At 36.1% G+C, this 13,055-nt stretch overlaps 1 protein-coding gene across 2 annotated transcripts in view; it reads left to right on the top strand.

Moving 5' to 3' along the window:
- RP2 (RP2 activator of ARL3 GTPase) overlaps nucleotides 1–13,055 on the top strand; it is a 47,711-nt gene that overhangs the window by 29,686 nt on the left and 4,970 nt on the right. For both annotated transcript variants that reach the window (XM_043998288.1, XM_043998289.1), the window contains one exon: nucleotides 11,987–12,072. In XM_043998288.1, the coding sequence (XP_043854223.1) occupies nucleotides 11,987–12,072 (86 nt within the window). The remainder of the gene's footprint in view (nucleotides 1–11,986; nucleotides 12,073–13,055) is intronic.

The raw sequence follows: 13,055 nt of genomic DNA, 5'->3' as shown, positions 1-13,055 counted from the left end.
ACTTGCTCCTATTTTTTTCTTATATTTACTTTAGTTTTGAAGTTGCTTCATTCCTATGTCAAATGGAATAGAACTAAATGGGGAAATAGATAATTTTCTCTTCCAGGAGCTCTCAGATGAATTCATTTACACTGGCAAATACTACTTTTGTATTGTTATTCTTCTTTTATGCCAAGTAGTGAGAAAAAAAAAAGAACCACCTTGAGATTAAGTTGGAAATTAAATACTGCTGAGAGAAACAGAATGGCCTTATTTCACCCTCTTTTCCACCACACAACACACTGTGGAAAGTTCTGAAAAGGCATTTTTCTGTTTTCAAGTCTGGATAGTAAACATCAGTTGAATTTGGCTCATTACTAAGTTCAGGCATTCAAGAGGGGTGGAATATTGAATCTTCTCTTTGACCTAAAATTTTCATATAATCTTTTTTTTCTTGCAGTAGAATATTCATGTTTCACAAACTTTGTTAGCTACTGAAAAAGATAGGATAGGAATAGGAACTATTGGACTTGTCACTTGCCTAGTGTAGGGAGCTCTCAGATGAGGGAATTTCTTTAACCATTGGATTCTAGCATGTTCTCTGTACTTTATAACCTTAGTTGCCTTAGAACTGAGGTTAAGTGATTTCGCACAGTCTCTAAATGTATGAGGCTAGACTAGGTGGGAATAATAAACAGAATGGAGTTATTTATTTTTAAATTTTGAGCATAAACTTTATGAATCAAGACCTACTTCTTCCCATTAACCTCTGGGGCAGCTAGATGGTGCAGTGGATAAAGCACCAGCCTTGGAGTCAGGAGTACCTGAGTTCAAATCTGACCTCAGACACTTGACACTTACTAGCTGTGTGACCCTGGGCAAGTCACTTAACCCCAATTGCCTCACTTAAAAAAAAAAAACCCTCTAACAATATTACTGATATTGCAAAGGATCAATTTACTATTGAATACAAAATGGATGTTTCGACCCTGAATAGATTTATTTACACTTCTACTGATTTCCTGCTTTCAGCCATTTCCCTATTTAGAGAATAGTCTAAGAGAGGAAGTGATGTCCAAATAAGCCATTTTTGCTACTTCATAACTGGTCAAAGTTTGGTAGGTAAAAAAGCCAAAAGTCTAGTAAAGTTTCCGTTACCTGTACAAATGACCTATGTCCTCCAGTGGATCTATGATCTCACTCGTTAGTGCTTCCTCCTATGATTCAGATCAATGTTCACCTCTCCCTGCCAAATGTTTGCAACTCTAGTATTTTTTGCCATAAATTCGCCAGACTCTCAGTGGCCATTAATTCAGTAATAGAGAACACCTTGAGGGATGGGCATCGTGGCACATATTTGCTGTGAGTTGTGTGACTGGTATGTTCGAGAGTCTTGCCCTGGTGATAGTATTGTTATTTCTATTGATCCCTGGTGATGGCTATGGATTTGGTTGAGTGATCTGGATCATGGAGAGAACAAAGTAATGCAATTGAGGGCTCTCTACTTTAGGGTCAAGAGGAGTTTTCCTGATACCTTCCAATACATAAAATTTTTAGAGCTCACTAGTTCCCAACAGAGACATCACATGCCCTCTGCTGAACTAAATAACCACATTCCTCAACCTTTATAGGAAGAATGCTTGTAAGAACAACAGAGCTTAGGGCTGTGGGTCCATAATCAATATGGATATAGAAGTCATGATGCAATGTTGGGATGGGTACAGGGCCATATGCTCCCCTTAACTAAGGACTATGCTTCTACCTCTGCTGAAAGATTTTCCTTGTGCCAGTTGAAGTGTCTAACTTTGAAAGAGCTCTGTTATGATTCCACGGGGCTCTTTACTTGTTTACTATTGACAGATTAATAATTATATAGGCCATTTTCCTCCTTTTCAGGGTAAGAGGTTTTTACTTACTGCAGTTGTTGCTTTTTCAGAATGCACTGAGTCCTCTACTGTGGCTGCCGCCATCAAAGCTCTTCTGGAGCATGTGTTCTTATCTTTTGGGTCCCCATACAATAGCCTTTGATGAGGGTACACATTTTTCCTTGAAGAAGGTCTAAGATTTCATCCTCTTGCCATTATATTTACAGGGTTTTACATCCACTATTACTGTTCTCAGGCAAGTGGTATAATTGAACTCTGGGATGGAGTTTTAAAACTACAGCTTCTTCGAGGGGCAGCTAGGTGGCGCAGTGGATAGAGTACCAGCCCTGGAGTCAGAAGGACCTGAGTTCAAATCTGGCCTCAGATACTTAACACTTACTAGCTGTGTGACCCTGGGCAAGTCACTTAACCCTAATTGCCTCACCAAACAACAACAACAACAACAACAACAAAAAAAAACAAAACAAAAACCCTACAGCTTCTTCATCACACTCCTGAATATTGGGGTTGGGTGTGTCCCACCTCACACAAATCAGCATTACTTCAAGAAATGGGAGGGTTCTCTCTGGTCCAACAGTTTCTTGGATTAATAGTCCATATCCAGGATGGATTTTTTAAAGATATAATTCCAATTAACCCTCTCTAGCCCTTCACCTCGGCCTGGAAGTTTCTGTTCCCTCAGAGGGCTCTATACCACTTGTGCAACAGTTCAGGTCCCCCTTAATTGACAGGTTTTCTTTCCCCTGAAATGGTTTGGATGGCTCCTTCCTAGAAAGGATTTGGGATCCCAGGGGTGGAATTATTGGGAGAAACTTAGCTTTTTAATCATCATGGGGAATTGAAACTTTCTTTTTATAATCATGGTAAATGACAATTTACTGGAAAGAAAGGGACTCCTTTGGCTGACAGTGGTAATCTTGATCCCCTATACATAAGTGAAGAGGAGAGTCTTCAATACTCACAGATAAAGGAGGTAGTTCCTTAATATGGAGCCCTTAAAGAGACTAAACTTTGTTATTATGCCCCTGATAGAGTTCCCAGGGGAAGGAAAGGTTTTAGCCAGTGGACTAGAGAACACTGAAGGGGTGGGAGTGCGCGTGAGCTGAATCCTAGTAGCAACCTCAGGAACCTGTCCGGTTCCATGCAAGAGGCTTTATGTCCTCCTAGCTCTTTCATTACACATCACCTATGTCTGTACAAGGATTAGTGTGGAAATTGAAGGTGTTGCTCTATACCCTGGGTGTGATAATCTTGGCAATGCACCTGATAATCCTAGTGGTTTTTATCTGTTCTAAACTAATATTACCTCTATCATAGACATTGTACTTTTTAAATCTGTTATTTTGTTTGAACATTTTTGTTATTTTGTATTAAACCTCTTCTCCATCCTAGCCTTATGATATATTTTTTGAGATAAGATTTATTTTGACTATTTTAGTGGTGAAAAGTCCACCTATAAAATTTTTGGGACCTTTCCACTCAGTATTATATGGTAGGAGTTGGTGAATGCAGTGGTAGATTTGAATTTTTTTTTTAAATTTAAGTTGTATGCTTTTTAAATCTTAAAGTGTTTTTATTGCTTTTTTTCCTGGTCCACAAGGATGTCATTGCATTCCAGTCCTGAACCTTAATTACTGGAATGTTCAGAATTATGCCTGGTCTGAATAAATACCATTTTAACTTCCTGTATATGAACATTTAGGATGGTGATCAAGCAAGTAGGAGCCACTGCTTCTACTTTCTTGGTGTTTTTTTTTTTAAACTTACTAAAACAATCTTTACAAATCTTTTCCATTCTCTCCTATTTATTGTCCTGTTGGTTTCATCCTTAAATGCCCTCAGGATGACTTTTATAATTTAGGTTTGATTTGGAAATATCCATGGATGACTTGATAGCTACTGCTGCTAATTGACACTATCAACAGAAAGAGATCTAGAAGGTAAAGCCCAGTTTTATTATATGTTTAAGCATGGGCCCAGAGTTGTTAATTAACTCTGAGCAATGAACAGAGATTTCCTAAAGCTTATATAATCTCCAGTTACATCAGAGGGAAAAAAAGGGAAAAGTACAAGTTAATAAAAGGAAAAGATACAAGTTTGGATTTATAGCTGCCAGAAAGGAGAAAAGGAATTTATAGCCACCAAAAGGAGAAAGTCACAGATACAAGTGTATGATTTACATTTCAAAGATAACTGAAGAAAGATCATACCAGATCCAGTTTATCAGTAAACACTGAGAAGGGGGTATCTGGGAAAATTCTTTTGCCCCAGTCCCATATCTTGGTCAAAATAATTGGGAGTCTCAGCTGATTTACACACCATAAAGAAAGCCTCGGCTGATTAGGTGACTCCTCACAATTAAAGTGGCAGTGCTAGACCCAAATAATAAAAGAAATAAGAACAGAAAACTCTTAAAATGGTTTCTCACCAAGCTTTATCCAAACTTGTTCTTTCTGCCACTGTTGATATTGCTCACAATCTTCCACCATCTTTATCTGCAAGATTCTACAGATTCTTGAGCAGGCTTGCACTTGGGTACCATGTCCCTCTGGTGTACAAGGAGGCCATTGCTAATTGGAGTAGGTTCCAGGCTTTTTTGTTTTCTTTAATATGACAACTGAATTATAGTGATCGAACTAATTAGGAAATGGTTAGAATAACTTGGGTTGATATCCAGTTTTGCTCTCTCTTTCCCATTTTTAGAAATAGCTTGTTAAACAGGTCAGGTTAGAGGTTTGTTTTTGTTTTTGCTTTTTTAATTGTGTGCTACCTTCTTCAAAAAAAAAAAAATTATCAGGGGGCGGCTAGGTGGCGCAGTGGATAAAGCACTGGCCCTGGATTCAGGAGTACCTGAGTTCAAATCCAGCCTTAAACACTTGACACTTACTAGCTGTGTGACCCAATGGGGGCATTGCCCTGCAAAAAAAAAAAAATTATCCTTCTAGTATGTATGAATTTTGACTTTTGCTCTAGCAAGTTGGTGTTTTGACTTATGTTGGTAAGGAGTTGTTTTTGTCTGTTAGAAATAAAAATGAAATTGATTATATGTTAGCAGCTTTCTTGTTGGAGAATGGCTATAATTTCAATTCTCTTAGGGGAGCTATTGGTAAAAGTTTGAATTTAATAAAATATTCTTATGTAAATAGGTAAACAGATAAATAAGAATCACTTTAAGGAATAAAGGTGATTTGATATCATAGGTAATATTGTTTTCTTTGCACTCATCAAACATTTAGAAAGAAACTTTTAGAGAAAATTTACATATTATCAAAAACATGGTCAGTGATCCTTCTATTTTCATGCTGAAATGGAAATTTTTTGAAAATTGAGAGAAACAGGCTTTAAAAATGATCATTTGACATATGTAGGATTGCAAAATAATAGCATATGATCATTTCTCTCTTGTATTATCAACATCTTTAAAACTTTCTCGTTTGTTGATGAAATAGTAGTGATAATTGAGAAATTGTTAGTAAACAAAGTTGTGAAAAGGTTATTGTAGGGGGTAGCAAGGTGGCACAGTGGATAAAGCACCAGCCCTGGATTCAGGAGGATCTGAGTTCAAATTTGACCCTGGGCAAGTCATTTAACCCTCATTGACCCCCCCCCAAAAAAAGGGGGTTGGGGGTATTGTAGTCTGTTCCAGAAGGTATCAGATTTATTTCTGGAATTTTTGAAGACTTAGGTAACGCTATTTTTAAAAAAAGTTTTTAAGTCCTGTAGTACTGAAATCCTTTTTCCCTCCTCCTCCTAGTAAACAGGAAATTTTAGCGAGAAATTTTTGGTTTTCTTTGAAAGCATTTACTGTATTTGCCCTGTAGGGATGCTTATTAAAATCATACTCTACTTCTCTATCAATTCAGACTTTCCTCCCACTCTGGTGTACTGAAAACCCTCATTTCACAACCAACCTCTTCCGTTTAACCCAATATTTATTTGTTGTATGAGCATCAGAACCCTTGTGCCATTTTCATTTGATGTGGCAAACACTCAACTCTGAACCTTTTTCATGATGCAACTTTTATTTAGATTGCCTTCACTTTCCTAGCTCAGTGTTTCTTTCCGCCTTTCCTTGAAAGGCTATCTATTCTCTCATTCTCTTTAAGTATTTTCTGACTTTTTCTCTGATTATACATCTTTTATCTTTTGTTCTTTTACCACTCTCAGTGCTAAAAAAAAAATTGTACAAATAAGCCACGTACATAAAATACTCTATGTTGGTAAACTATTATTTATGAGATGGGGAGGGCGACAGTGGTGATGGTGGTGATTTCATTGGTATAGAGACCTCCTGATGAGGAAATTCCCTCCTGTGACATTGGAGAGATGAACAATTTACAGTCCTGAGAGAGTTGTTTAGGGCATTTTGAGGTTATGTGATTTGTCCAAGGTCTCTCAGCCAGTGTATCAAGAGGTGGGACTGTCTTCTAAGTTGGTTGTTCATTCAGTTATACTACATCTTCTTCTCTTATTATCTACTGTAAATAGTTCTTTTATTCTGTATAGTTCCTCTGAGAAAAAAGGGAATCCTATTTAAAATTATTGCTTTAGTGGCTGGGATAATGTATTGTGAGCCCATAAATATATCTTGATGATGGAAAAACTAATCATTGTAATGTGCAATCATTATTGTGTGAATACACAAAAATAGTGAGAAAGTACCTAATTTTAAGTTTTCTTAACTATCATATCACTCTCTTTACAAAAATTTTATAAATAAATGCAGTGTGTTTTCATATTTTAAAAGTTATTTTTGACAGTGATATTGTGTCACTCTTGAGAATCAGGAAATGTTATCTAGCTGCTCTACTTCATAAACAAAGAAATTGAGGAATAAAGTTTACCTAGTAGATTAATGACAGCTATGGGTATAACATACGTGTTTCAGATCATTCTGTGCACATTTTAGTATTTGAATTTTAAGGAGACTTTTAAGCAATGGAAAAGTCTAATTGTCATAGTCAACCAAGTATATATTTAGAGGCTGCCCTGGCTCAGGCTAGGATTCTCTTGGTTCAGGTTCAGTGTTAAGATAACCATTAGACATTCAATAGTTTTTTGTTTGTTTTGTTGTTTTGGTTTGGTTTTAGAGGAGATTTACTTAGCCCAGCATAAAAAGGATATTCAACATTTAGCTTAGGTAGACTTGACCCTTCTTATCAGGTATGATCTACAGAGGAGGGTGTGATGACTCTGGAGCACTCAGGAGTTTAGCAAGTCTAAAAGGCACCAGCTCCACTTGGGTGGGTCTTCTTATGTTCTTTAAACAATTTAGTCATAAAATTATAGACTCTTAAAGTTGGAAGATCATTTAGTCTAACCTTTCAACCTTTACTTGATCACTTATAATCTGAGATGTCCAATAATGAAATTGGCTGTCTCTAATCATGAGAAGTTCTTTCTTATAGTGAGTCGAAATCAGTCTCACTCTGTCTTTTCCTCATTGGTTCCTGTTTTCTGATCTCTTCTAGATGACAACGATTCATTATGTGACAGTTCAAACCATTACCATTTGGTTACCTTTCTTTGGATATGCTCTTATTTGCCAATAGCCCATTTAAAATGTGGCACATACTACTGAAAAGAATACTCTAGATATAGTTGGATCAGTGCAGAATAAAGTGTGGGGGGGTGTCTCTTTAAGCTGGATCCATATTACAGTGGCTACCAGAAGTTGCATCAAAGGAGTCTAAGCATGAGCCTTTGTCCCTGGGCCTAAAATTTAGATTGTTTCAATACCTTCATCATCTTTCAGGGCAAAACCAGTCTAACTATTTTAAGGGAAGGGATTAGGATATTGCTTTTATTGCACTATGCAGTTATACTCTGGTATAGTATTTTTAAATTGTGATATAAAAAAAACTTATAAGCTCCCTGGTATGAAGTTACTGGAAAGACCTGTCCCTCTAGCTTTATAAAAAAAAATACTTTGCATGAAATATTCAGAAAATTGGTAATTCTGTATTCATATGTATTTGGAGGTTTATAGGCTTTTTTGTCTCCTCTCTCTAGTCTAGACTGTTTCTACCTTCTCTTTCAGGAAACCAATACCACCAAATTTTCAGACCTTAATTATTTTTATCCAGACCACAAATAGTTCTTGTTTGCACCCTGTGCTTTGATACTTTATTATATTTTAGTGGTTAATTACATCCTGTTTTGTATTGTTCCCTAATCATTTCATGTGTACACGTCTCCCCAACAAGATTATGAACTCCTTGAGGGCAGAAATTGTCTTGTATATTGTTTTTATGTTTCACAGTGCCTATTGGAATGCTTGGCACATAGTGAGTACTCATAAAAACGCATGTTGAATTAAGTTGAACATATTTTCTTTGGCCAACTCATGATTACACTGGCTAAAAATTTGACACCAGTCATGACAAGTTCAATTTGAAACCTAAATGAACTTGTGAAATAAGGAGATTGTAATAGAAAGTATAACTAGGCCTTTATAGTAGAATTTTAAGTGCAGTCATCTTTTATTATTCATGTTAATAGAAGGAAAAGGTGGGGTAGATACTATCAAAGAGAAGACTAAAAAAAATTATATGGCTTTGGAAAGCTGTCTGAGACTAGGCTTGGAGGCATACTTTCAGACAATTTACCTTTTTGGTGCCTGGTGTTAATTCCCCCTTGGCTTGGATTTGTTATTGGTGGACCAAGGCATGGCTGGATATCAAGGGGATTGGAGGCTTGAGGCTGACAGGAATAGTCTACTCATGGATAATTAAGAGCTGATTATAATAGTTTTGATTGAAAAAAAAACAACTTTTTTCCCCTTTTCTGAAATAAAATTTTTATGGGCATGTGGATAAGGTTAGAAATTAAATTGAGGGAGGAAGCAATCAGATATTAGTTATACAAGAATCATAGACTCTTCAAGTTGGAAGATCATTTAGTCTAACCTTTCAGCCTTTGCTTGATCATTTATAACCTGAGATGTCCAATAATGAAATCTCTAATCATTAGAGTTCCTTCTTATGGTGAGTCAAAAATCTGACTCATTGGTTCCTGTTTTCTGATCTCTCTTTTAGATGACAACTGTTCATCATGTGACAGTTCAAATTATTTTCATCTTGGTTACCTTTCTTTAGATATGCTCTGATTTGTCCATAGCCCTTTTAAAATGTGGCACATATTATTGAAAAGAATACTTCAGAGATAGTTGGACCAGTGCAGAATAAAGTAGGGAGTTTTTGTCTCTTTCCTTGTTGACAATGTGTTTGGGGTTTTTGGGGGGAGAAAACATATATACATTATTGTCTTAGATTGTCAAATAAAACACTTGAGTCATTTCTGTTGAGTGCTATTAAGTCAGGTTTTCCCCATCTTGTACTTCTCTAGTGGATTAAAAAAATATATAAACAGAAAAGAGAAAGGTTAAGAAAAAAGTATCTCCTCCCTGTTATTACAGTGATAGGGGGCTATAGAGATGGAATACTGCATTTTTATCAAATACAGTCCATGTTTTTGTTAGTTTTGCTAAACTTCTCTTTTTCTTTTTAAATTTTTGTTATAAAAGCTGTCTCTCTGAATAGAAGTATATTCAGAAATGAATGATGTACAAATAAGATAATTTACAAAATTAATCTAATCAGAGGACTTTATATCTATTTATTATAAATCTAGTTAGCCATCATTAGCTTTTCCTCCCAAGTTTCTGTCATCTGTCAGTGTGATAAGCATGCTGTTGATCTCCATCCAGGGTATTGATAAAATTGTCAAACAGGAAAGCTGAGACCAGAATCCTGCCACACTCCACTAGATACCTGGGTTGATATTGACCCATTATCAGAACTCTTTGGAAAATGCACTTATCTGTACTGTTAACCATACCACATGTCTCCATTTATCTGCAACAGTATAAAAACATTGTCACATTCCTTCCAGAAATCAAACTACAATACATCTTGTTTTGTTTCCTGATCTATCTGATAAGTTTGTCAAGAAAGGAAATGAGGTGAGTTTAGATAAGCGTGACTTGTTCTTAGAGAACTAATAGAGGTTTCTAGTGATCACTACTTTCCATGTGTTCAGAGACTGTTGAATAATTTTCTAAGGGTTGATGTCAGTCAAGCTAGAAGTTCTGACTTCTAAAATCTACCTTTTATTCTGTCTTGAAAATTGAAGTTTATCATTTGCTTGTCCTTAGTCTTGTGACACCACTAAATTTCTCCATAATTCTTTTTAGATTGCTCACAAAAGTTTCACAGTCACATCTGCTATAATTTATTATTTTTCTTAACTAAAATTGATTTTCTTTTAAACTTAATTATATTTGTCTGACCTTTCCGTCGTGAAGATCATTCTTCTTGGTAGAAAAGACAGAAGCAAAACAGGAATTGAGTAATCCTCTCATCTGTTTATATTTCCCACCCAGAGTAGAATTGGGCCTAACTTCTTGTTCTGAATTCATCTAAATAAAGCTGTTTTTAAAACCATTAAAATTTTCAGTAGCTTCAGCTAATTCTGCACTTTAACCTTTCTGGCCATTTATGCCATTCTTTTAGTATTCATTCTTCAATTCAACACCTATGTGTTCAAGTCACTGGGCTGGCTGCTGGCCCTTGGTTTGCTATCCTTTTATCTTTTGTACTTGTCTTTTTAAAACCTGAGCTCATCAGAGAACTCCCTATCTGTGCAGGCTACAGTGGGGATTTCAGGGTGGAGGGGGATCGTTGGTTTTGGACATCTCCCCCTTTTCTTTCTTGTTGGAATAATTTATGATTGCATTGTCAAAATTTTTTTAAGCATCTCTATCTCAGACAGTCTTCCTTTTTAGAGTTAGGGAAAATTGTTGTAGGAGATGAAATTTCAATAAGGCCAGGTGAAGAATTTGTCAGGTCCTTTATATTTCTAGCTGCATGAGACTTTGAGTGGGTATCTTAAGAACTGAAGTCTTCTGTGATGAGTGTTTCTGTTTTTGTAGCAGCTTTGTGATCTGTATTAGAAAAGTATCAGCCATATCCTCTCTAGTTGGAATATTTTTAATATGCTTCTATGATATCAGTTTTCTACTAAGTACAGACTATGTGTAGAATACTGTGCTCATTACTGAGAGTAATAGGAAGATATTAAATAAGACAAGAACCCAGCCCTCTTAGAACTTGGAATATAGGAATATTGTAATATAGGAAAATAATTATTTTTCTCTCCTTTTGTTCTCATCTACATGCTTTCTATTGTGCTTCTGTCCTTAAGATTGTCTATTTCCAAGGACTACTATTTTTCCATTCCTTTTTTTTTTTTTTTTTTTGGGCAGGTGGGGCAGGCAACCAAGTTAAGTGACTTGCCCAGTTACACAGCTTGCGTCTGAGGCCAGATTTGAACTCAGGTCCTCCTGACTCCAGGGCTGGTGTTCTATCCACTGTACCACCTGGCTGCCCCTTCCCATTCTTTTAAAATATATTTAGTATCATAGATTTAAAACTGAAAGGGACCTTAGAGGCCTTCTAGTATAACCCCCTCATTTAATAAAGAAAAAAAGGACCGGAGGAGGTCACACAGGCTTGTAAGTAGATCTGGGATTTGAATCCAGAAGAAAATCTTTACATTAATATATATTGGTCATGGGTTCCTTTCTGCCATTGAGATTGTATTTATCTTACTGTGTTAAAGTTTCACATTTGTGGTTGTTACCTGCGTTCACTGCATTAGTACATGGTAGGCATGAAAGCCATACGTGCTGTTTGTTTCTTGTTTTTCTGTTTTCCTATGTTTTCTGTAGCATCTGATTTTACCAGAGACATCTAGGCATTTTTATAACTCCCACAAATTCAAGCCTAGGATTACTTAATGCACCACTAGTTCTACCACATCTTGAAAGTTGTTTACTATGTTTTACTGCCTACCATAAAGGTGGTAATAATAATTGCTAATATTTATAAAGACTTGAATGTTTGCAAAGTGCTTTACACAATTTTTTTCATTAATTATTTGAAGGAAGAAATACAAGAAGTCTTAACCATGTAAGGTAACTACCCTTCACACCCATTCAACCACTTTTCCCCTGCCCCCCCAAAATACTGTATATTTCTCAGGAAAGAGAAGAAAAGCTAATTTTAGAATATATATTAATTGCCTTTCATTAATAAAAGAGTTTTTTGGTTTTCTTCTAGGTCCTGTGATTGCTTTGGAGTTTAATGGAGATGGTGCAGTAGAAGGATGCCAACTCATCATAAATGATGTATTCAATGGAACCAAGGTGAGATTGTATCAGATTGCAGGAAGAGAAGAATTATATTTGAAAAATTTTTGTTATCAGGCACTCCCTGGTTGAGTAAATTGTTCCACCAGGACAAGTCATCACGTTCTCAGCATCTTCTGATCTCAGAGCATTATGAGAGTAATTTACTTTCCCAGGGACGGTGTAGCCATGATGAATCAGAGGCAGGACTTGAACCCAAGGCTTCCTAGCTTTGGGACCAGCTCTCTATCAAGTCCCCCTCACAGTGCCTCTTGAAAATTGTAGGAAATGATAATAGACTTATTAACATGTTTATAGTTCAGTTAAAAATTTTATTCACACAATTTTCCTTACACTAGGTAATGCCAATATTCAAGTAAGCAGAAACTCAGAGTTAATTCAAAACTTACCTAATTTGGAATTTTGATCATTGGAAAGCAGCCAAGCTGAAGTTTGTCTTTGTATTATCTATAAATAAATGATTTAGGAAGGAAATTAATAGTTGTTCTGAGGATTTAAGAAAAGGGTACTTAGTTAGTGTCCAGAGGAGAGGTAAGTATGAATGACTATAGTAGGCCTGCCAGGCTTCACGGAAGAAATGCAATTTTAGCCGGGTTTTAGAGGATAAGTAGCATTTTTCTAGGCAAGTGAGGGAGAATATTTTCTGGTCCCAATTAGGGGTAATATTATAAGAAAAGCAAAGATTAATTATTATGTTCCATCAAAAAGGGAGTCTGAGTCTTGACTAGCCTTGAAAGTAGCCCATGATGGAGAGTCTTGTATGTTAGGGCTTTTGTGGATTTCCTGGACTCCTTGGGCAGTTTGGTGAAGCTTATGGATCCCTTCTCAGAATCATGGTTTTAAATATATAAAATAAAATATAGAATTATAAAAGAAACAAATTATATTGAAATGCTGTTATCACAGTATTAAAAGAAAAAAAACAACAAATAAAAAGTTCATGAACTCTAGGTTAAGAACTCTTGAGCTAGAGGGAAGAA

Source organism: Dromiciops gliroides, chromosome 3 (assembly GCF_019393635.1).
Source record: "Dromiciops gliroides isolate mDroGli1 chromosome 3, mDroGli1.pri, whole genome shotgun sequence".
Classification (NCBI taxonomy): Eukaryota; Metazoa; Chordata; class Mammalia; order Microbiotheria; family Microbiotheriidae; genus Dromiciops; species Dromiciops gliroides.
This window is presented reverse-complemented; position numbering and strand designations above follow the sequence as displayed.